The sequence below is a fragment of the Pan paniscus genome, chromosome X (genome assembly GCF_029289425.2).
Source record: "Pan paniscus chromosome X, NHGRI_mPanPan1-v2.0_pri, whole genome shotgun sequence".
Classification (NCBI taxonomy): Eukaryota; Metazoa; Chordata; class Mammalia; order Primates; family Hominidae; genus Pan; species Pan paniscus.
In genome coordinates this window covers 70291571-70314208 of record NC_073272.2, presented here as the reverse complement: position 1 = coordinate 70314208, position 22638 = coordinate 70291571, and the positions used below count along the sequence as shown (strand labels likewise).

The following is a 22638-nucleotide window of genomic DNA, read 5'->3' as shown; positions in this document are numbered from 1 at the left end:
ACTGCTGTGCTAGCAATCAGCGAGACTCCGTGTGGTAGGACCCTCCAAGCCAGGTGCGGGATATAATCTCGTGGTGTGCCGTTTTTTAAGCCCGTGGGAAAAGCGCAGTATTAGGGTGGGAGTGACCCGATTTTCCAGATGCCGTCCGTCACCCCTTTCTTTGATTAGGAAAGGGAACTGCCTGACCCCTTGCACTTCCCCCCTCCCCGAGTGAGGCAATGCCTCGCCCTGCTTCGGCTCGCGCACAGTGCGCGCACCCACTGACCTGCGCCCACTGTCTGGCACTCCCTAGTCACATGAACCCGGTACCTCAGATGGAAATGCAGAAATCACCCGTCTTCTGCGTGGTTCAGGCTGGGAGCTGTAGACTGGAGCTGTTCCTATTCGGCCATCTTGGCTCCTCCAATGTCTTCTCTTTCATTTCTTGTTTTATTTATTTGAGCCTTATCTTTTTTTCTTAGTCTAAATAAAAGTTTGTCAATTTTGTTCATCTTTTTTTTTTTTTTTTTTGAGACAGTTGCTCTGTCTCCCAGGCTGGAATGCAGTGGCGCCATCTCGGCTCACTGCAACCTCCACCTCCCAGGTTCAAGCAGTTCTTCTGCTTCAGCCTCCTAAGTAGCTGGGACTACAGGCACATGCCACCATGCCCAGATAATTTTTTGCATTTTTAGTAGAGATGGAGTTTCACTACATTGGCCAGGCTGGTCTCAAAATTCTGACCTCAAGTGATCTGCCCACCTCAGCCTCCCAAAGTGCTGGGATTACAGGTGTGAGCCACCATACCTGGTGATTTTGTTTATCTTTTCAAAAAAACTAACTGTTAGTTTCTAGTAAGACAAGTCTGGGTGGCAATGAACTCCCTCAGCTTTTGTTTGTCTGGTAAAGTCTTTATCTCTCCTTCATTTCTGAAGGATAGCTTTACTGGGTAAAGTATTAATTGGCAGGGTTTTTTCTCTTCAGCACTTTGAATATATCTTCCCACTCTTTTGTGGCCTATATTTCTGCTGTGAAGAGCACTGCTAGCTTTATTGGAACTCCTTTATATGTGATATGCTGCTTTTCTATTGTTACTTTCAGGATCCTCTCTTTTATGTTGATTTTTGACAGTTTGATTATAATATGTCTTGGTGTTGTCTTGTTTGGATTGTATCTTATTGGAGACTGATGACCTTCCTGTACCTGTATATTTATCTTTCCCCAGGTTTGGAAAGTTTTCTGTTGCTATTGATTGAAATGTGTTTTCCAGACCTTCATATCTCTTTTCTCCTTATTGAACTCCTATAATTCAGATATTTGCCCTTTTGTTGCTGTCCCATAAGTCCCTAAGCTTTTTTTTTTATTGAGGAAGATCTTTTTTTAATGTTATTTTTTTTTATTTCCAGCTTGTAAGTTCAGGGGGACATGTGCAGGATGTGCAAGTTTGTTACATAGGTAACCGTGTTCCATGGTGGTTTGCTGCATAAATCATCCCATCACCTAGGTGTTAAGTCCAGCATCCACTAACTGTTCTTCCTTATGATATCCCTCCTCCCAGCCCCCACCCTCCAGCAAGCCCCAGTATGTGTTGCTAACCCCCATGTGTCCATGTGTTCTCATCATTCAGCTTCCACTTATAAGTGAGAACATGCAGTATTTGGTTTTCTGTTCCTGCATTAGTTTGCTGAGGATAATGGCTTCCAGCTCCATCTATGTCCCTGCAAAGGACGTGGTCTTGTTCCTTTGTATGGCTGCATAGTATTCCATGGTGTATATGTACCACATTTTCTTTATTCAGTCTATCATTGATGGGCATACGTTGATTATATGTCTTTGCTATTGTGAATAGTGCTACAATGAACATACGTGTGCATTATTTTTATAACAGAATGATTTATATTCCTTTGGGTATATACCCAGTAATGGGATTGCCAGGTCATATAGTATTTCTGCCTGTAGGTCTTCGAGAAATCACCATAGTCTTCCACAATGGTTGAACTACTAATTTACATTCCCACCAACAGTGTAAAAGTGTAAAAGCATTCCTTTTTCTCCACACACAACCTTGCCAGCATCTGTTGTTTTTTGACTTTTTAATAATAGTCATTCTGACTGGCATGAGATGGTATCTCATTGTGGTTTTGATTTGCATTTCCCTAATGATCAGTGATGTTGAGCTATTTTTCATACATTTGTTGGCCATGTGTATGTCTTCTTTTGAGAAGTGTCTGTTCATGTCCTTTGCCCACTTTTTAGTGGGTTTTCTTTTTTTTTAATTTGCTTAGGTTCCTTGTAGATGCTGGGTATTAGGCCTTTGTCAGATGGATAGATTGTAAAAATTTTCTCCCATTCTATAATTTATTTGTTCATTCTGATGATAGTTTCTTCTGCTGTGCAGCAGCTCTTTAGTCTGGGAAGGCACTTTATTGGCCTATCAAGGAACTGTGGGTAGGCTGTTTTGCATGGTTCACATGTGTGCTGACTCCTGGAGTCCTTTGGCAGCCTGGCCTTGTTCCTGGATTAGCAGCTGGGTGGGCCTGGATGCCTAGGTCCATGGGGTTGGATCTGGAGCCTATATCCACTGAGGTGGACTTCTTGATTGGGTCTGAAGGATTGGGCTTGGAGCCTGTATCCAATGGGGCTGGCCTGAAGTTTAGGCCCCTATTGGCTGACCAAACACTAAAGTGGTGAGTCTGAATCTGCAAGAGCCAGCCAGGTGGGAATGGGCCTTGTGCCTGGGTCCCCTGGGATAGGCCTGGAGCCTGAGTCTGTAGGGGTTGGCCTGGCACTGGGGTGGGCCTCAAGCCTGAGGACTAGGGCAGGCCTCAGTCCTAGGTCAGTGGGTGCTGGCCTGGAACCTTGGTTTGTAGGGGTGGTTTTAGAGCCTCAGTCCATGGGGGCTAGCCTGGCACCTGGGTCTACTGGGGTGGTACTAGACCCTTGGCCTACTGCAGCAGGCCTGGACCCTGGGTCTACTGGAGCTTGGGGCCACTGAGACAGTCCTAGAGCCTGGAGCTGGCCTGGAGTTGGGGCAGATGTGGAGCCTCGGGCCACAAGGACTGCCTTGAAGCCTGGGATTGTTGGTACTAAATTGCTATTTGGAGACACACTGGCTGGCCTAGCGTGTGGGGCTGTGGGGACCTGCCTGGAGCCTGGGTCTGTGGGGGCCAGCCTGGGGGATGGGTGTGTGTATGCTAGCCTGGTGGCTAGGTCTGTGAGGTCTGACCTGGGTCCTGGAGCTGCAGGAGCTGTCCTGGAACCTGGCTGCATAGGGAAGTGCTGAGGCTTTGATCCATGGGGGCCAGCCCATCCCTAGGGTCTATTTGAATTGGCTTGGACCCTTGGTCTGCTGGAGCAGACTTGGACCATGGCTCCACTGGAGTGTGGAGTGACATAAGCAGGCGTGAAGGCTGTGTTCATGAGTGCCAGCCTCGTACCTATGGCCAGGGGTACAGATCTGGTATTGGGGCAGGCCTGTAGCCTGGGGCTGTGTGGGCTGACCTAGCTCTGAGGTGGTCTGAAAACCTGGGGTATGCCTGGATCCTGGGGCTGCAGGGGCTGGCCTGGCACTGAGTAGGCCTGGATCCTATATCTGCAAGGAGCAGCCTAGAGGCTGGGTCCATGGGTGCTGACCTGATGACTAGGGCTGTGGGGCTGGCCTAGTGCTGAGGCAGACCTGAAGCCTGGGGCTACGGGGGATCCAGCTTCATACTGGCAGCAATCTGGTGCCTGGAACTACTGATGTCAGCCTCGTCCTAAGGATAGAGACTGCATCTAAAGCCTGAGTCTGTTAGGACTCCTATGGCACTGGGACAGGCCCAAAGCCTGGGGCTAATGGGTCTGGTCCAGCATTGGGGCCAGTCTGGAGCCTGAATCCGCTGGGGTTGGCCTGGTGATGTGGCAGTCCTAGAGATCAAGTCCTTCGGGCAGGTCTGGAGCCTGGGTCTGCAGGATATGACCTGGAGTCTGGGGCCATGGGGGCCTGCCCAGTGATGAGTTTTACTGCCGCCAGCCCATTGTTGTGGTCTGAGGTAAATTCCAGTACTCACTTTCCTCTTCTTCCCCTAAGTGGAGGATATCTGTCTTCATGCTCTATGGCCTGGGGTTGGGGGAGGGGTGACATGGGTATTAAAAAGCTGTTGTTCCTATACTCTTCAATGCATCTTTTCTATTTCTGCGCCACAGCCAGGTGCTGCAATCTCTCACCTAGTTTTCCTAGCTCTTGTGGAGGTATTTCCATGTGTGGATAGTTGTTCAAATTGATGTTCTTGTGGGGAATGAGCGCTGGAAAGTCCTATTCCACCATCTTGTTGATGTTCAGTGGACACAAGCTCTTTATCAGACATGTATTTTGCAAATTTTTTCTTTTTATTAACACCGTCTTTCATGAACAGAAGTTTTAAATTTCGACATAGTCCTATTTATTTTTCTTCTTTTATGGATTGTGCTTTTGGCATTGTAGTTGAGAAATCTTTGCCTACTGCAAGGTGACAGAAAAGGTCTCATGTTTTCTTCAAGAAATTTTACAGTTTTAGGTTTACATTTATGTCTATGAACAATTTTTAGTTAATTTTTGTATTTGGTTCAAGGTATGGATTGAAAAAAAATTTTTTTTTTGCACATGACTATCCAATTGTTCCAGCATCATTTGTTTAACAAACTATTCTTTCTCTGTTGAATTGCCTTTGTGCCTTTATCAGAAATTAGTTGTCATATATGTGTGGATCTCTTTCTGGACTCTATTCCATTCCATTCTTCTATTCATCCATCCTTACACTATTCCCATACTGTCTTTATCAGTGTAGCTATGTAATAAATTTGAAGTCAACTTTAACAAATCCATCCTTACACTATTCCCATGCTGTCTTTATTAGTGTAGCTATGTAATAAATTTGAACCCCAACTTTGTTCTCTTTCTAATTGTTTTGGCTATTCCAAGGTCTTTGTATATCCATATGAATTTTAGAATCATTATTTTAAGTTTTGCATAAATGAATTTTGATTGGTATTACATTGAATCTATAGATCAGCTTGGGGATAACTGACATCTTAACAACGTTGCTGAGTCTTCCAAACCACGAACAACTTACATACCTCCATTTATTTAGGTCTTTAATTTCTCTCAGCAATGTTTTCTACTTTTCATTGTACCTGTCTTCTGCATCTTTTGTCAGATTTATCCCTAAGTACACTATATTTTATGCTATTTTAAATGGCATTTTAAAAAAATTTGATTTCCGATTGCTTATTGTTGATATGTAGAAATACAAATGATTTCTTGTATATTGATCTTATATCCCACAACTTTGGTAAACTCACTTATTAGTTGCAGTACAGTACCTTCCCTGTAGATTCCATCAGATTTTATTTTATTTTTGTTTTGTTTTGTTTGTTTGTTTATGAGACCTGTTCTGTTTCGAGACCTGTTCTGACACCCAGGCTGGAGTGCGGTGGCATGATCTCGGCTCACTGCAACCTCCACCTCCTGGGTTCAAACGATTCTCGTGCCTCAGCCTCCCAAGAAACTGGGATTACAGGCATGCACCACCACGCCTGGCTAATTTTTGTATTTTTAGTAGAAATGGGGTTTCACCACGTTGGCCAGGCTGGTCTCGAACTCCTGGCCTCAAGGAATCCTCCCACCTTGGCCTCCCAAAGTGCTGGGATTACAGGCATGAGCTACTGCACCAGCCCCATCAGATTTTCTCAATAGAAAATCATGTTGCCTGTGGGTAAAGATAATTTCACTTCTTTTTCAATCTGGGTGCAATTTATTTTTTTCTTGCTTTGTTGCTCTTGTTAGATTCTCCAGTAAAATTTGAGTAAAACTGATGAGAGTGGACATCCTTATCTTTTTCCTGATTTTAGGGGGAAAGCATTCAGTCTTCCACCAGTAAGTATGTTAGCTGTAGGTTTTTCACAGATATCCTTTATCAGGTTGAGGGAGTTCCATTTGGTGGTGGGAGGGGTAAGGAATGGATGTTGAATTTGGTTGTATGGTTTTCTGCATCTGTTGAAATGGTCAATTTTTTAAAAATTGTTAATATAGTCAGTTACATTAATTGATTTTCAAATGTTAAACCAATGCTGTGTTTCTGGAACAAGCCCCACTTGATCATGATGTATACTCCTTTTTATATAATTTGATTTGCTAACGGTTTGTTTAGAATATGTGTATCTATGTTCATGAATGAAATTGGTTTGTAGATTTATATTCCTGTAATGTTTTTGGTTTTGCTATCAGAGTAATACTGACTTCATAGGGTGAATTGGGAAGTATATTCTCCTTTTCAGTTTTCTGGAAGAGTTTGTGTTGAAATGATATTATTTCTTCCTCAAATGTTTTTGGTAGATTTCACCAGTGAAGCCATCTGGGACTGGAGTTTTCTTTATGCAAAGGTTTTTAATTATAAATTAAATGTCTTTAATAGACACAGGGCTATTCAAGTTATCTATTATTTATTGATTTAGCTTTGGTGGTTTGTGTCTTTCAAAAATTTGTTTCATCTAAGTTGTTGAAATTATGGGCCTAAAGTTGTTCATAATATCCCCCATATTATCCTTTTAACACTTGTAACTTACAGTGGTGTCACCTTTCTTATTTCTGATATTTGTAATTTATGTCTTCTCTATTTTTCTTCCTGGTCAGTGTAACTAAAGGATCAATCAGTGTAGAAGGTCAATTTTATTGATCTTCTCAAAGAACCCAGCTTTTGGTTTTACTAATTTTTCTCTATCAGTTTTGTTTTTGTTTTTGTTTTTGATAGAGTCTCAAAAAAACGAACACAGCTCACTACAGCCTTGGCCTCCCAGGCTCAGTTTATCCTCCTGCCTCATCCTCCCGAGTAGCTGGGACCACAGGTGCATGCCACTACACCTAGCTCATTTTAAAACTTTTTTGTAGAGATAGGGTCTCACCATGTTGCCCAGGCTGGTCTCAAACTCCTGGGCTCAAACGATCCTCCTACCTTGGCCTCTATTGTTTTTATCTGATTTCTATTTAATTTATTTACGTTCTGATCTTTATCATATCCATTCTTCTGCTTTCTTTGAGTTCCATTTGCTCTACTTTTTCTTATTTCTAAAGGTGAACGCTGAGGTCATTGATTTAAGACCTTTATTCTGCTCTATCTGGACAGTTAATGCTACAAATTATCATCTAATTACTGTTTAGTGACGATACACAAATTTTGATATGTCATGTTTTCATTTTAATTCGGTTCCAAATACTTTCCAATTTAACTTTGGATTCCTTTTTAAACTTGTGGATTATTTAGATGTGTTACTTATTTTCCAAATATTTGCAGATTTTCCAGAGAACATTCTTTTGTTGATTTTTAATTTCATTTCATTGTAGTCAAAGATCATACTTTGTATGACTTTAATCCTTTTAAATATATTGAGACTTGTTCTAGGGCCTAGAATATTGTTTTTCTTGGTAAATATTTCATGTGCACTTGAGAGGAATATACATTTTGCTGGTGTTGGGTTGAATGTGTTATAAATGTTAGCCACATCAAGTTGATTTAGTGTTAAGTGTACTGAATCCTTGCTGATTTTCTATTCTATCAGTTATTGAGAGAGGATATTGAAATCTTTAACTATAATTGTGGATTTGTTCATTTCTTCTTGCAGTTCTACCAGCTTTTGCTTCTTATATTTTGAAATTTTATTGGGTGCATAAGCATTCAGAGTTATGTCCTCATGATAAACTGATTATTGTCTTGAAATAACCTTTTATTGCCAATAATATTCTTTGCTCTGAAATTCACTTTATCTGATATTAATATAGCCACTCCAGCTTTCTTTTGATTACCTTCACTTTAGTGTATATTATCCCATCCTCTTCTTTCAATCAATTTTGCTTTTATATTTAAAGTGTATTTCTTGTAGGTGGCATATATTTAAAAGATGTGTTTTGTTTTGTTTTCAGTCTTACTATCTCTGCCTTTTAATTGGTCATTTGGTCATTTATATTTAACATAGATATTGATACACATAGATTTAAATTTAACATCTTATTAATTATCTTCTGTTTGTCCCATTTGCTCTTTTTCCTTTTTTCTGCTTTATTTTGGATTAATTGAATTTTTATGATTACATTTATCTCCCTTTTTGCTTATTAGTTTGAACAAATATTTATTTGTTGCTTAAAGTCTATAGTACACATATTTAACTTGTCATATTCCACCTTTAAGAATATAATGGAATATAACACACAGCTACTCAATTTTTTATTTTATTCTGTATTATATTTCAAATTATGGATGTACCAAAGTGTGTTTTGCCCATTAATTATGATGGAATTTAGGCTGATTTCATATTTTACTCTTTTTTTTTTTTTTTTTTTCTGAGACAGAGTTTTGCTCTGTCACCCAGGCTAGAGTGCAGTGGCCCGATCTCGGCTCACTGCAAGCTCCGCCTCCCGGGTTAACACCATTCTCCTGCCTCAGCCTCCCGAGTAGCTGGGACTACAGACGCCCGCAACTACACCTGGCTAATTTTTTGTATTTTTAGTAGAGACGGGGTTTCACCATGTTAGCCAGGATGGTCTCAATCTCCTGATCTCGCGATCCACCCTCCTCGGCCTCCCAAAGTGCTGGGATTACAGGCGTGAGCCACCGCGCCTGGCCCATATTTTACTCTTATAAACAATGCTGGATAAACATCCTTATGTGTATTTGTTTACTTTTGCAAATATATCCGTAAGATAAATTCACAGAAGTGCATGTGCAGTTGCTCAGTTGGGCATTTTTCTGGTGTTCAAATCCTCCTTGAAAGCTTAGCAACTCACATTACTTTATGAATACTAATATTTTTAAAATGTTCTTAAAATAAGTTCCAAATTCATTGTGGCATAATTAACCATAGATATGTAATTTCTTTGATTAGAGTATATCATTTTTTAATTTTTTTCTTGTTTTTCAGCTTTGCAGGCAATAATTACTTTAGAGAATATATTAACAGATGAAGAGTCAGAAGATAATGATCTAGTTGCAGAGAGAGGTTCACCTACCATGCTTCTAAGTTTAGCTGCCCAGTTTGCTCTAGAGGTAATTCATATGTATTCATCTACTAGATTTTTATCCTTTTCCTTTTTGAAAGACGATTAATAGAATCATTATCAGTTAGACACAGAAGAGACCTTTACTGTTTGTTTTGCCTCATATTTTCATGCCAAACTTGGTTGCAGAACTGCTTTATTTCTTCTCATTTCACTATAATGCAGACTAAAGTAAATGAAACAGTGAGGTAACAGAGTTGTGCTCAAAACAACATAAAAATAAACATAGCAAAACATTAATTTTTTAAAAGAAATTCCAAATTCAAAATGCCATACCATGTCAATAAATAGCTATCTATGTAGAAACTTATCTTTCTCATCAATTTGAACAAAATGGTTTAAATTTCTGGAGATCCTTTGAGTTCATAACCACAAAATAGTATTAGTTTAGAAGTAATAAATAATTGTACCCCTGTTTGTTACTTACAGAATTCTGGTTTTATTAATATATTGAATTAGGAAAAGCATAGTAGCATCTGTGGAGCTCTTAGACTAGGTTTGAATACTGGCTCTGCCATTTAATCTGTGCTTAACTTCTTCAAATCTTAATTTCATCCTTTGCAAAATAAAGATAATGCCTACCTCCAGGATTGTTACGAAAATCAATTAAGATGGCTGAAAATGTGCTTTATAAACTATTAAGTTTATCTTCTTTTTAAAACTACTTTAAATAGGAAAACCATCTTCCTGATCAGAACTACAGTTCCATATTTCTTCCAGTAGCTCTCTTTGGCTTTCTACATCAAATGTACATTTATAAACCTTCCTTTAAAAAGATAATTGCCTTTGGGTTTCCTCTCTTTCATCTTCTTCCCCATTCTGCACAAATACATTCCATATCTGCATCTGCCAAATACTTTTCTTCCTTCAGGAGTTCTATTACCCTTCTCACTAACATCAAAATACATATCATTCAAACTGTATTTAGCAACTACTTTGGGCAAGATATTGGGCTAGATGCTAGAAATATGTTCCTCCAGGACCTCACAAGTCAATTTGAACAGACAAGCCATGCATTAGGAAAGTAAGTCTACAGAATATAGAGTTCTATGTAAGTATATAGAATAAAGACCAAATAGCTAATATATATGTTAAAAATTACCAAAATTCAGAGTAGGAAGAGAGCACTGAGAACCAGAATTGATTTGGGAAGTCTCTACAGTGGAAGGAAACCTTAAGTTGGGCTTTGGAAAGGGTAGCATTTACATAAGTAAGAATGTTTTTTTAAAGGAAGAGATGGTATAAACAAGACATGGAGAAAGGAATGTGATTGGCTTGAGAGACACAGTGTTTGGTTAAAGTGATGGAGGGCTTATGTTTCCACCATTCCAGATGTTTTGCCTGATGTAATAGTGGCTTTTTTTTTTTTTTTGACAAAGTCTCGCTCTGTCACCCAGGCTGGAGTGCAGTGGCGTAATCTCAGCTCACTGTAACCTCTGCCTCTCAGGTTCAAGTGATTCTTGTGCCTCAGCCTCCCATGTAGCTGGGATTACAGGTGTGCGCCAGCCACACCTGACTAATTTTTGTATTTTTAGTAGAGGCGGGGTTTCACCATGTTGGCCAAGCTGGTCTGGAGCTCTTGGCCTTAAGTGATCTGTCTACCTCAGCCTCCCAAAGTGCTGGGATTACAAGCATGAGCCACTGCACCGGCCATGACTTTTATTATTATGTTGATGCTATAGGGGAGGAGTATGAGATAAAGTAGAAGAAATAGCTGTGACAAGATTATATATACATTTTATTCTCTAAACAATAAGAAAATATTGATGGTAATTTATGTAAAAGTAGTGCTTTAGGAAAATAATTTGGGTTGTGCATGGGGAAATGAATGGGGAGAAATTATATGTAGGACAGAATGGGAGACTGTGATAATAATCCAGTTTTAAAATAATGAGAGTCTAGACAAGGGTAGTGAGAGTGGGGTATTAAGCAGGCAAAACATTGCTTTCTCTTCTTTTAAAATAAGCTACCTTATCTTTAAATCCCTTTACAAAATTCATTCCCCCACCTCCCAAGAGAAAATGTGGATATTCTAGGTTCTGAAAACTGAAGCAGTCAGGAAGAGAACTTCCACAGATTCCTACTACCACCTCTACTCACACACCAGGAATCACACCACATAGTCTGCCTTCTCAACTGCCACCATAGATTAGCTATCATGTTCCTTCCTAAAGCCAGTCTCTAAACTTACACACTTGTTTCTATCACCTCTTGCCTTTTTCTCACTCACTTTGTCAACTTTTTATTCTCTTACTGGTTTATTCCCATCAGCATATGAACATGCTCATTTATCCCATATCAAACAAACAAAAAGTAAGAAAACCTCTTGACCTTCCTTCTCTCACCAACTACTCCCCAATTTCTCTTCTTCCCTTTGTAGTTAAACTCCTCTAAAGATTTGCCTATATTTACTGTCTCCAATTCTCTCTTGAGCTTACTCCAATCAGGCTTTTGCCCCACCACTCTAACAAAACTGCTTTTGTCAAGGTCACCAATGACCTCTTTATCGTAAATTGCAGTGGTTAATTCTCAGTCCTCATTGTATTTGACCTATCAGCAACATTCAATGCAGTTGATCACTCTTTCCTCCTTGAAACACAGTTGGCTTCCAGGACACCACATTATCCTTATTTTTATCCTACCTCATGAGTCACTCTTTCTTTCTCCTTTGCTAGTTCCTCTTTTCTCTTCAACCATTCTCAGTGTCAAATTATGAGCTCAGGAGAGGAGGTATTAGGGAGTTGAGAAGAAGGGATAAGGTATTAACTATTCATTCAGAAAAGTAAGAAAGTGAATGACTACGGAAGTGCAATATGCTTGCCAGTAGCACTAAGGCCATTTCATGAAGTTTTAAAATAAAACAAGTAGTTGTATGTATTTTTTTCTGGCCACATTCAGCTGATGAGTGGATGTAAGCACCAAAATCAGTAGAAAGTTGGACTTAATCAGAGTTGAGGTTTTGCCAGATGAATACAATAAAGCAAAAGAAGGGCAGGAAAATCAAGGAACAAGGGAGGGGTTATAATTAGTCTCCATGGAATTTAAACTGGGTATGCGGTAGAACATCAAGGGGATGAGGGACAGTGAAAAACTGGTAACATCAGTGGGTTGGGGGTCTTACTGCAGTTGAAGGATTGCTGGAGTCAGGGTAATAGAGGTATCAAGTTGGAAAGGTAAGAGGCGGTAGACAGAAAGTAGAATATGTGAAAGTAAGAGCTGGGGTGGAGAACTAGGGGGAGGGAGGGAGACACCTAGGGCACAAAACTTAAGGAGGTGGTACAAGAAAAGGCTTGGTACTTGTACAACACTGAGAGCCTCCTTAAATTTTTCACCCTAGGTGCTTCACTCACCTCACCTGTCCCACCCTACTCCTAGCCCTGACTGAGAGTGTGAAATGATTGCAATTGTTAGTAATGACAGAGTCTAGTGAATGACTGTGGGAGTGAATGGCTAAGGTAATTGTTAGAGTAAAATTTCAGGAACCAGGAAACTAGAATATTGGGAGGATCCTCTACCTATATATTGAAAATGCGGAAAATATGCCGCGCGCAATGGCTCACGCTTGTAATCCCAGCACTTTGGGAGGCCGAGGCGGGTGGATCACCTGAGGTCAGGAGTTCGAGACCAGCCTGGCCAACATGGTGAAACCCCATCTCTAAAAAAACTACAAAAATTAGCCAGGCGTAGTGGCGGGCGCCTGTAATCCCAGCTACTCAGGAGGCTGAGGCAGGAGAATCGCTTGAACCCAGGAAGCAGAGGTTGCTTCAGCCTGGGTGACAAGAGCAAGAATCCATCTTAAAAAAAAAAAAAGAAAAAGAAAATGCCAAAAATTAAGACAGGAGCAGTTTTTGGAAAATATAACTGAGCAATAAGTAAGTCACCAACAAATGAGAAGAAATGACCTGGGAGCTAGTAGGCCACAGCAACAATGAAGGGTAGTGGGTGATATAGTCTGGTTATAGGAAATTCAAAGTTGAGGATTTTAGGGAATAGAATGGGAGAATAATTTTAAAATGGCAATGAAGAGCAAGAAAGACACCTACTCCATCTCCAGGCCTGTGGGTAAGCTAGTGAGAGCAAAAACAGCTACCACTTAAGAGGGCTTCAGTGGAAGCAGCATCCTTGGCAGAAACCTAGATTTCCATTAGAGCAAGAATATGGAGGAAACTTTTAGGGAAGAGGTTGCTGGTAGAGGAGATTTTGCTGAAAGTGGACTGAATTTCAGAGAGCATAGTGGAAGGGTTGGAGGAGTCGGGGAGAGATAGAAAAAGAGGACAGAAGAGGGGATATATGGAGACTTTTGGGAATAGAGTGCTGGAAATGAGGGTGACCTGACAATCTGGGGTTCTTTTGTTTACTGCTAATAAGTGGGGGATAAAGAGCACAATAAGATTAGTCCTAGTGGACTAAGGGTAGTATTGGCAAGGCTTTGAGTGTTTGTGAATAGGGAGGATTCGGTTTCCGGGGCTAATGCAAATGTGTTCTGTTTTTGTCAGTGAGTTGTATCTTCACTCTACCATCTTGCAGTAGCGTTTTTGAGAATACAAAATGAACATGTTTAGATATTTGTCTTATCTTTAATGAACAGGAATATAGATAATATTTTGCAGTATCACTTTGAGATGTAATTTAACGTATTATATTTGTCCTTTTTAGAATGGACAACAAATTGTGGCAGAAAAAGCTTTGGAATATTTAGCTCAACATTCAGAAGACCAGGAACAAGTTCTTACAGCTGTAAAGTAAGTAACCTACATCCTGTGGAAGAGAAAGTATTTCCTCTGCTTATCTTGCTCTTAGTCAATAAACTTTGCCAAAATAGTGCTATTGAGATCAAGGAAACTTTTACATAAAATAGCGAAGCAGAGGAGGGTGAGGTTGGGACTTGATAAATACTTAATGGTATGACTGAGAAAATGCCACAGTGAGAAATAAGAAACCAGCAGGATTCTAGAGTGGTTCTTCTGTTGGTCAATTACACTTGAGGCCACATTTCCAAAGGGAAATGGAGTCACATAAATAAAAGAGTCAGAGGAGTCTTGAGATACTTGCATCCCTTCAGTAAGGTAAATATTTAAAAATCATTCAGGACAGATAGTATTTTTTAAAGCTTTTTAGGTTTTAAAACTTTACCAACTACCTTATTTTGTCAGTTTGTCATTATGCTGCCAGATCCCTTCAAAGAATAGTGATCCCAGTTTGAGACCCAAAGGCCAGTTCTAGTTCCTCTACAGAAAGAAAAAGATAAAGACTGATTTACCATACCTGATGTTCTAGCAGGTGTTTTTGAGCAATGGTATAAACTGTGGAACCATTTAAGAATTTGTTATAAGCAACGCTTTTGTTTTAAAACTCTTTTATTAAATTCCTCTTTCAAAATTATAAAATTGGTATGTTTTCATTGCAACTGTTAAAACAATAAAATATATATAAATTAAATAAGATTAATCTCCCCTTTACCCTCTCTTTTCTCACTTCTCCCTCCCAGAGTAATCAAGGTTAGTAACTTGGTATGTATTCATTCACACATGTTTCTTCCTAACCTAAGAATCACTTTCCATATTACTTTGTCATACAGGTGTTTGCTTCGTTTTCTTCTTCCAAAAATTGCTGAAATGCCGGAATCTGAAGATAAGTGAGTTATTTCAACAAAAATGATGTATTCCCCATTAGACAAATTATAGTAACTTACAATATAAATCATATATTAAGAGATACTTAGTGTAGTGGGTAAGATCAATACAGGTTTTGGGGCCAGTCTTCCTGGGTTCATATCCTGGCTCTGCTGCTTACCAGATGTGTAACCTTGAGCAAGTTTCTTAATGTCTCTGGGCTTCAGTTTCCCCAACTGTAAAGTGGGAAGAATAATAATACCTACACCATTGGGTTGCTGTGATGACTCAATGAGTTAAAACATCTAAAAGGCAAAAGACTTATGTGATCTGCAGAGAAACGAGAGTATAAGTTAATACATGTGAAACATTTAGAAGTGTCAGGAACTTAATAAGCCCTCAATAATGTTATCTATGATAGAATTATGATATTGCATCTGTTCCCCCTTTCTTAACAGATGACTCAAATATAGACATATCTCTTACTTTCCCACAGAACATATAACCTGGATGGCTTGTTGGTTATGATTCTGTATCAGGTCTGCTGAGAGTATTCAAATATATTTCTGTGCACAATATCTTTGGAATAAGATATTAAAACTTAACAATTCGTTGAAGACTTTGGTCACCAATTTTTCATTCACAAATCTCACTACCTCCTGATTATTTGAAAGAAAACTCTACTCGGGGTGTTGATTAGGGATAACTTTCAGAGAAATATCACCCATCTCTGCATTCTCTGCTTAGACAAGAACTCTGTAATAGTTCCCTCTACTTCACTTTCGCAGCTGGAGGCAATATATTTTTTCAAATAAATTCTTTTGGATATATCTTTGACTGAGGTAACATAGGACAGATGACTTATAACTGTCATTTTCATAATGCAAATTTTACCCAATTGCATATTATAAGTTTTGCCTTTTCTTTATAGGCTTCATAAATCCATTAGAAGGGAATTCAAACAAACTTAAACCAAACAAAAGATGAAGCAATTGGAATTTTGAATAATGACCAAATATTTGCTGATACTAAGAAATTATTAACTTTTAGACATGATAATTGTAGTGTGGTTGGTTTTTTAAAAGATTGCTTATCTCTTACAGACACATCTTGAAATATGTATGGATGAAATAATGTGATGTCTGGAATTTGCTTCAAAATAATATGGGAGAGGAAGAAGTGGGTGGAGGTATCAAGGAGATAAGATTGATGATGAGTTAATAATTATTGAAGCTGTGTGATAGGTACATGAGGATTCATTATGCTTGTCTGTTAACATTTGGACATCTTTGAAGTTTTCAACAATAAGAAGCTTTTTTAAAAAAGGACTAAACCATGATAACTACTAGATTGTAAGAGTACCTTGAGGGCTAGGACTATATTTGTATTTATCTTTGTATCACTGAAACCTAGGGCAGTATCTGACACATAATTGCCATTCGATTTATTTAAATGACTGAATATTAGTTATTTATTATATCTCCAGCACTGGACTTAAAGATGCTTCATATTTCTCATAATTGTGGCATACAGTCAAACCACACACATTAAAACCAATTGGGAAATGGGGTAAGGGAGAGAATCCTGTTTGAATTAATGAGAAATTACAAACACTTTTTAAAATATACCTTCATTGTTTTCAAGTAAATGCAGTGACAGAGAACATCCTCTAGCAATGTTTTCAGGTAGAGGTTAGAACCTGATTTAACAAATAGATTAGACTAACTTGTAAAAAATATTTTAAGCGCATAATTCAATGAGAGGGCTCAAGAGAATTGAATTGTAGGTTCAGCTATTTCAATAACTTTTGGTTTACTGTAGGCAATGGCAACTTCTTTAACTTCTCTAAGCTTTATTTTCCTCATCTGTAAAATTTTAAAAACTGGACTGGATAATTTTTATAGGCCTTTTCTGTTCCAAAATTCCTGTGGTTATAAATGAGCAGTATCTACCTAAGTACTAACAACTCATATGCTAAATTTTTTAAAAGCAGTTTTTCTCTTAAATAGATTATACATTCCTTTGCGTGTCTTCATTCTTATTTGTACTGTATATTTTTATTAATGGACCCTTCCTAGATTATTTGATATGGAGTCACCGAATTAAATAGTGAAGAAATCAACTTTAGCTTGGCTGAAATTCAAATTAATAAAATTTACCGTAAGAAGTTACTTTATATAAACCAGACTTCTAAGATTTATCCCTGAAAAATCTGCTGCTTTTCCTGACCACAGTCTTTATATGTTAAACCTCTACTGATACGGCCAGTCTTATAGTATGTTCTACCCTTCTTCCTGTAAACTTCCTTAGTCGAGTTTGCCAATACTTTCATATTCATTCCTTTGTTTGCTTTAAGTTTTTATTTCATTTTATTTTTTAAGTTTAATATTTTATTTTTATTTATATATATATATATATATATATATTTTTTTTTTTTTTTGAGACGGAGTTTCACTCTTTCGCCCAGGCTGGAGTGCAGTGGTGTGATCTCGGCTCACTGCAAACTCCACCTTCTGGTTTCAAGTGATTCTTCTGCCTCAGCCTCCTGAGTAGCTGGGACTACAGGCATCCGCCACCACACCCGGCTAATTTTTGTATGTTTAGTAGAGACGGGGTTTCACTATGTTGGCCAGGCTAGTCTCAAACTCCTGACCTCGTGATCCTCCCACCTCAGCCTCCCAAAGTTCTGGGATTACAGGTGTGAGCCACCGTGCCTGACCCTAATATTTTATTTTTTTAGTTAAATTTTAGGTTCACAGAAAAGCTAACAGGAAGGCACAGAGATTCCTATATATCCCCTCTCCCCACCACATGCATAGCCTCCTCCATTCCCCGCCAGAGTGCTACAGTTATTACAATTGATGAAGCTAAATTGACATATCATAATCATTTGAAGTCCATAATTTATATTAGGGTTCACTCTTGATGTTGTACATTCTATGGGTTTGGACAAAGGTATAATGGCATGTATGTATCATTACAATATCATACAGAGTATTTTCACTGCCCTAAAAATTCTCTGTGCTCCACCTATTCATTCCTCCTTCATCAACCCCTTACTGTCTCCATAGTTTTGTCTTTTCCAGAATGTCATACAGTTGGAATCATACAATATGTAGCCTTTTCACATTGGCTTCTTTCACTTAGTAATATGCATTTAAGGTTCCTCCATGTATTTTTGTGTCTTGATAGCACTGAATGATATTGTATTGTATGAACGTATCACATTTTATTTATCCATTCACCTACTGAAGGGCATCTTGATTTCTTCCAAGTTTTGGCAATTGTGAATAAAGTTTCTGTAAACATTCATGTGCAGGTAACTTTTTAGCTCCTTTGGTAAATATTAATACCGAGGAGCATGATTGCTGGGTCATATGGTAAGACTATGTATGTTTGGTTTGTGAGAAACCGGTAGACTGTCTTCCAAAGTGGCTGTACCCTTTTACATTCCTTCCTGCCAGCAATGAATAAGAGTCCCTGTTGCTGTGTGCCCTCACCAGCATTTGGTGTTGTCAGTGTTTGAGATTTTGACCATTCTGATAGGTATGCAGTGGTAACTCATTGTTTTATTTTGTATTTTTCTGATGATGTATGATTTGGAGCGTCTTTTTATGTGTGTATTTGTCATCGTGTATCTTCTTTGGTAAGGTTTCTGCTAAGGTCTTTGGCCCATTCTTTTCTCCCAAGGATTTTAGGACCCTTGCCAGCAACCTCAGACCAAATACACTTCTAATTATACCACAGTATAATACCACAGTATAAAGATCCCTGGCGTTTGACCACAGATCCCACATATAACAAAAGGATCATAACGGTTAAAAGACACTGGCACATGGCCGGGCGTTGTGGCTCACAACTGTAATCCCAGCACTTTGGGAGGCCGAGGCGGGCGGATCACAAGGTCAGGAGATTGAGACCATCCTGGCTGACACGGTGAAACCCCATCTCTACTAAAAATACAAAAAATTAGCTGGGCGTGGTGGCAGGTGCCCAGCTACTCGGGAGGCTGTAGTCCCAGCTACTCAGGAGGCTGAGGCAGGAGAATGGCATGAACCCGGGAGGCAGAGCTTGCAGTGAGCCGAGATTGTGCCACTGCACTCTGGGCAACAGAGCGAGACTCCGTCTCAAAAAAAAAAAAAAAGATACTGGCATATTACTGGAGTCCCATTCAGTCATTAATAATTTGTCCAGTCCATCATTATATCATGAAATTGTCTCCCAGGTCCCAGGGCAAGGCTACTGAGGTTTCCAGGCTTCTGTTTGGTCAGATTCCAAAAGCAGGAGTGGTCTCCACAATATATGGCTTCACCTTTTCAGGCATCTGGTATAATTGAACTAAGAGACAATATCATCTTTTGCTTTGAGACTCTTTTGAGGTACTGAAGTAATATTGGATTTCCCTTACTACATAACTCATTTGTTCATTTCTTACTCTCATCTACTATTCCTCCTTTTTTCTATTTATAACCAAACTTTTCCACATTTGAAAGAACATTAGGTGCTGGTCCAGATTACAGGCAGCACTACTAATCTAGCAAATGCCTCCCCCTCAGTCCACTCCCATTTATATAAGGTAGGGTTATATAGATACAGAACTAGTGGACTATCTTGACCATTAAGCAATACAACTGCATTTACTCTTAACCCCAATTTTGCTAGATAGGGTAAAGACACACCCTGCCCCCATGAGGCCCTTAGGAATTCTGACATAAAGATTTAAAAATATAGTTAGGTTTCTTGCTTAGGAATCTGCCCTGTTTCCAACACTTGTAGTTGCAGCCATGGTCTTGCTCATGTTTCATCAGGTAGGAAACATAAAGTTGAGGTGATATGAGGAGGAAAGAAAGAAAGAAAAAAAATATTGTCATCATGCCAGTGTCCTACACCCTTGGGAAGAATTGCAGTCATACTAGCATCCTTCCCCAACTCCTCTTCCTCAGACTCAGCAGAAAAACAGAGGAGTCTATCTAGTGGGGACACTTCCTCAGCCCCACCCCCCATTTTGAGTGTGAGCTTGTGAAGGCATGTAAGCCAGTCCTTCATCCCTATGTCTGCCCCCATTTTAGACAACCAATGTTTCAATTGCTTGTTCCGGCTTCCCTTTCTAACTATTATTCCAAGGAGGATATATCTCTGCCCGTTGTTGGACATTATGGGTTGTAAAGTGTGTTTCTTGGTCTGAGAAAATGTGACTCAGCAGCCCAAATTGGTGCCGTATATTCTGTTCCAGTTCTTTTATTACACTCTGAGCATTTGCATCTACCACTGCGTAAGCAAAGGCCAATCCAGAGTTAGTGTCTATTCCTGTCGAAACTCATACCCTGGGGCTATCAGCATCAGTCTGACTTGCTAGCTGTGTTCAGGGCCTTCCCCGTGAGGAATCTGCCACATAGCCATCTTAAGTCTCTGTCTCTTTTGTTGGAAAACAGAACAGTTATTGGCATTTTGTGCTTCAGAGGGTACAAGAGGAATATGTCCAGGTTCAACTTCAGAGGTTACAAGAGGAATATGTCTAGGTTCAACCCATTTCTTTTTGCTGAGTCCCCAGATGCCCACTAATTTCGTGGACCCAGGGGGCCGCCTCAAGGGAGCACACAGAGATATCCACTTGTTGATTCTCATCACCTTCCAAACCTGGAAGGGGATTCTTCTGATGGATATCAACATGTCCTACATTAATGCACCTCTCAGATTTCCATAGTAATTTTCCATAGAGTCATACACCATACAAACATCCTGTTAATGGACCAGTTTTCCATTTGCCTTCTGTAAGACTACATGGCCAGGTCATTGGCCACTGCCAATGAGTCAGTCAAAACCCAAACACAGGGGCTTTTACCACTGTTCAATTCTTCCTTCACTGCTAGGAAAACAGCATGCAGTTCTGCCTGCTAAGATGATTTGTTTTTACCTTCTTTGATCAGATGGTAGCCTTCCAAACAGAATATTGTTTGTTCACCTTGGAAATGCCATGCATAAATTAAGCAGCTCTTTGTCAATCAGTTGAGAACTGTTTATAGGGCACTGTCCCAATGACAATAGAATCCAGCAGCTCCTCATGCATTTCCAAAGTCAGTCCTAGGGGAAATGAGACTCTGCTCATGAGTACCTCCTCCTTGCATTCACAGGTAGCATGATCATGTATAAACCACTTCCATTTTATTATGGAGTTTTTCTGGGCACTGCCCTCCCAATTAGAGTGTTTTTCCAGTATCACCCAAGGCTTCATCATGGGTATTTCAGCTTTCAGGATTATTTTCCTCCACCATCCTTCCCATCCTTCCAAGTCTCCAATGTCTATTTTATCCCTTTCTGTGTCCATGTATACACATTATTTAGCTCCCACTTATACTTGAGATGTGGCATTTGACTTTCTGCTTCTGGGTTATTTCACTTAAGATAATGGCCTCCAGTTCTATCCATGCTTCTGCAAAAGACATGGTTTCTTTCCTTTTATGGCTGAGTAGTATCTCATTATATATATATAATGTATATATATGTATTGTATATGTGTATACATGTATTATATATGTGTATATACATATATGTGTATATGTATTACATATAATATATAATGATATATATGTATATATAATGATATATATATATAAAACCTTCACTTATTCTTCTTTTGATGCTTTTCCTATCTTTATGTAGATCTGAGTTTCTGACCTATATCATTTTCCTTCTCTCTAAATAACTTCTTTTAACATTTCTTACAAGGAAATCTACTGGCAACAAATTCCTTCAACTTTCTTTGTCTGAGAGGTTTTCTTTCTTTTAATTTAATTGTTAATTTTTTCTGGGTACATAGTAGATGTATATATTTATGGGCTACATGTGATATTTTGATACAAGCATACAATGTGTAATAATCACTTCAGGGTACATGGGGTATCCATCACCTCAAACATTTATTGATTATACACTTTTAGTTGTTTTTAAATGTATAATTAAATTACTTTTTACTATAGTCACCTAGTTGTGCTAGAAAATACTAGCTCTTATACATTCTTCCTAACTATTTCTTTGTACCCATTAACCATCCTCACTTCCTTCTACCCCCCACAACCCTTCCCAGCCTCTGGTAACCATCGTTCTACTCTCTATCTCCATGAGTTAAATTGTTTCAATTTTTGGCTCCCACAAATAAGTGAGAACATGTGAAGTTTGTCTTTCTGTGCCTGGCTTATTTCATTTAACATAATGACCTCCAGTTCCATCCCAGTTGTTGAAAATGACAGGATCTCAATTATTTTCTATGGCCGAATAGTCCTCCATTGTGTATATGTACCACATTTCCTTTATCCATTCATCTGTTGATGGACACTTGGGTTGCTTCTGAATCTTGGCTATTGTGAATAGTGCTGCAACAAACATGGGAGTGCACATATCTCTTTGATGTACTGACTATCTCTTCCTTCTTTCCTTCTGTCCTGTCTTCCTTTTAGTGAGGGTGATTTTTCTCTGGTGGTATGATTTAACTTCTTTGTTTTTTTGTGTGTGTATCTGTTTTATGTTTTTTATTTGAGGTTATCATGAGGCTTGCAAATAATATCTTTTAACCCATTATTTTAATCTGATGACTTAACACTGCTTGCATAAACAAATTAACTACTAACAAGCAAAAGAAAAATAATACAAATTCTACAGCTTAACTTCTTCCCCTCACTTTTTAACTTTTTGTTGTTTCTATTTATATCTTATACTGTCTATGTCTTGAAAAGTTGTTATATTTATTATTTTTGGTTGGTTCATCTTTTACTTTTAGTTTTTCTATTTAAGGGTAGTTTATACACTGTACTTACAGTGCTATAATATTGTGTTTTTTTCTGTGTATTTATATATTACTAGTGAGTTTTGTACCTTCAGATGCTTTTTTCTTGCTCATTAACATCCTTTCATTTCTGATTAAAGTACTCCGTTTAACATTTCTTTTAGGACAGGTCTGGTGTTGACGAAATCCCTCAGCTTTTGTTTGTC

General features: G+C 38.9%; 1 protein-coding gene across 2 annotated transcripts in view; it reads left to right on the top strand.

Annotated features, from left to right (window-relative positions):
- Positions 1 to 22638, top strand: part of TEX11 (testis expressed 11) — a 380181-nt gene that overhangs the window by 271592 nt on the left and 85951 nt on the right. For both annotated transcript variants that reach the window (XM_003820153.4, XM_055106718.1), the window contains 3 exons: positions 8905 to 9029; positions 13697 to 13782; positions 14619 to 14675. In XM_003820153.4, the coding sequence (XP_003820201.2) occupies positions 8905 to 9029; positions 13697 to 13782; positions 14619 to 14675 (268 nt within the window). The remainder of the gene's footprint in view (positions 1 to 8904; positions 9030 to 13696; positions 13783 to 14618; positions 14676 to 22638) is intronic.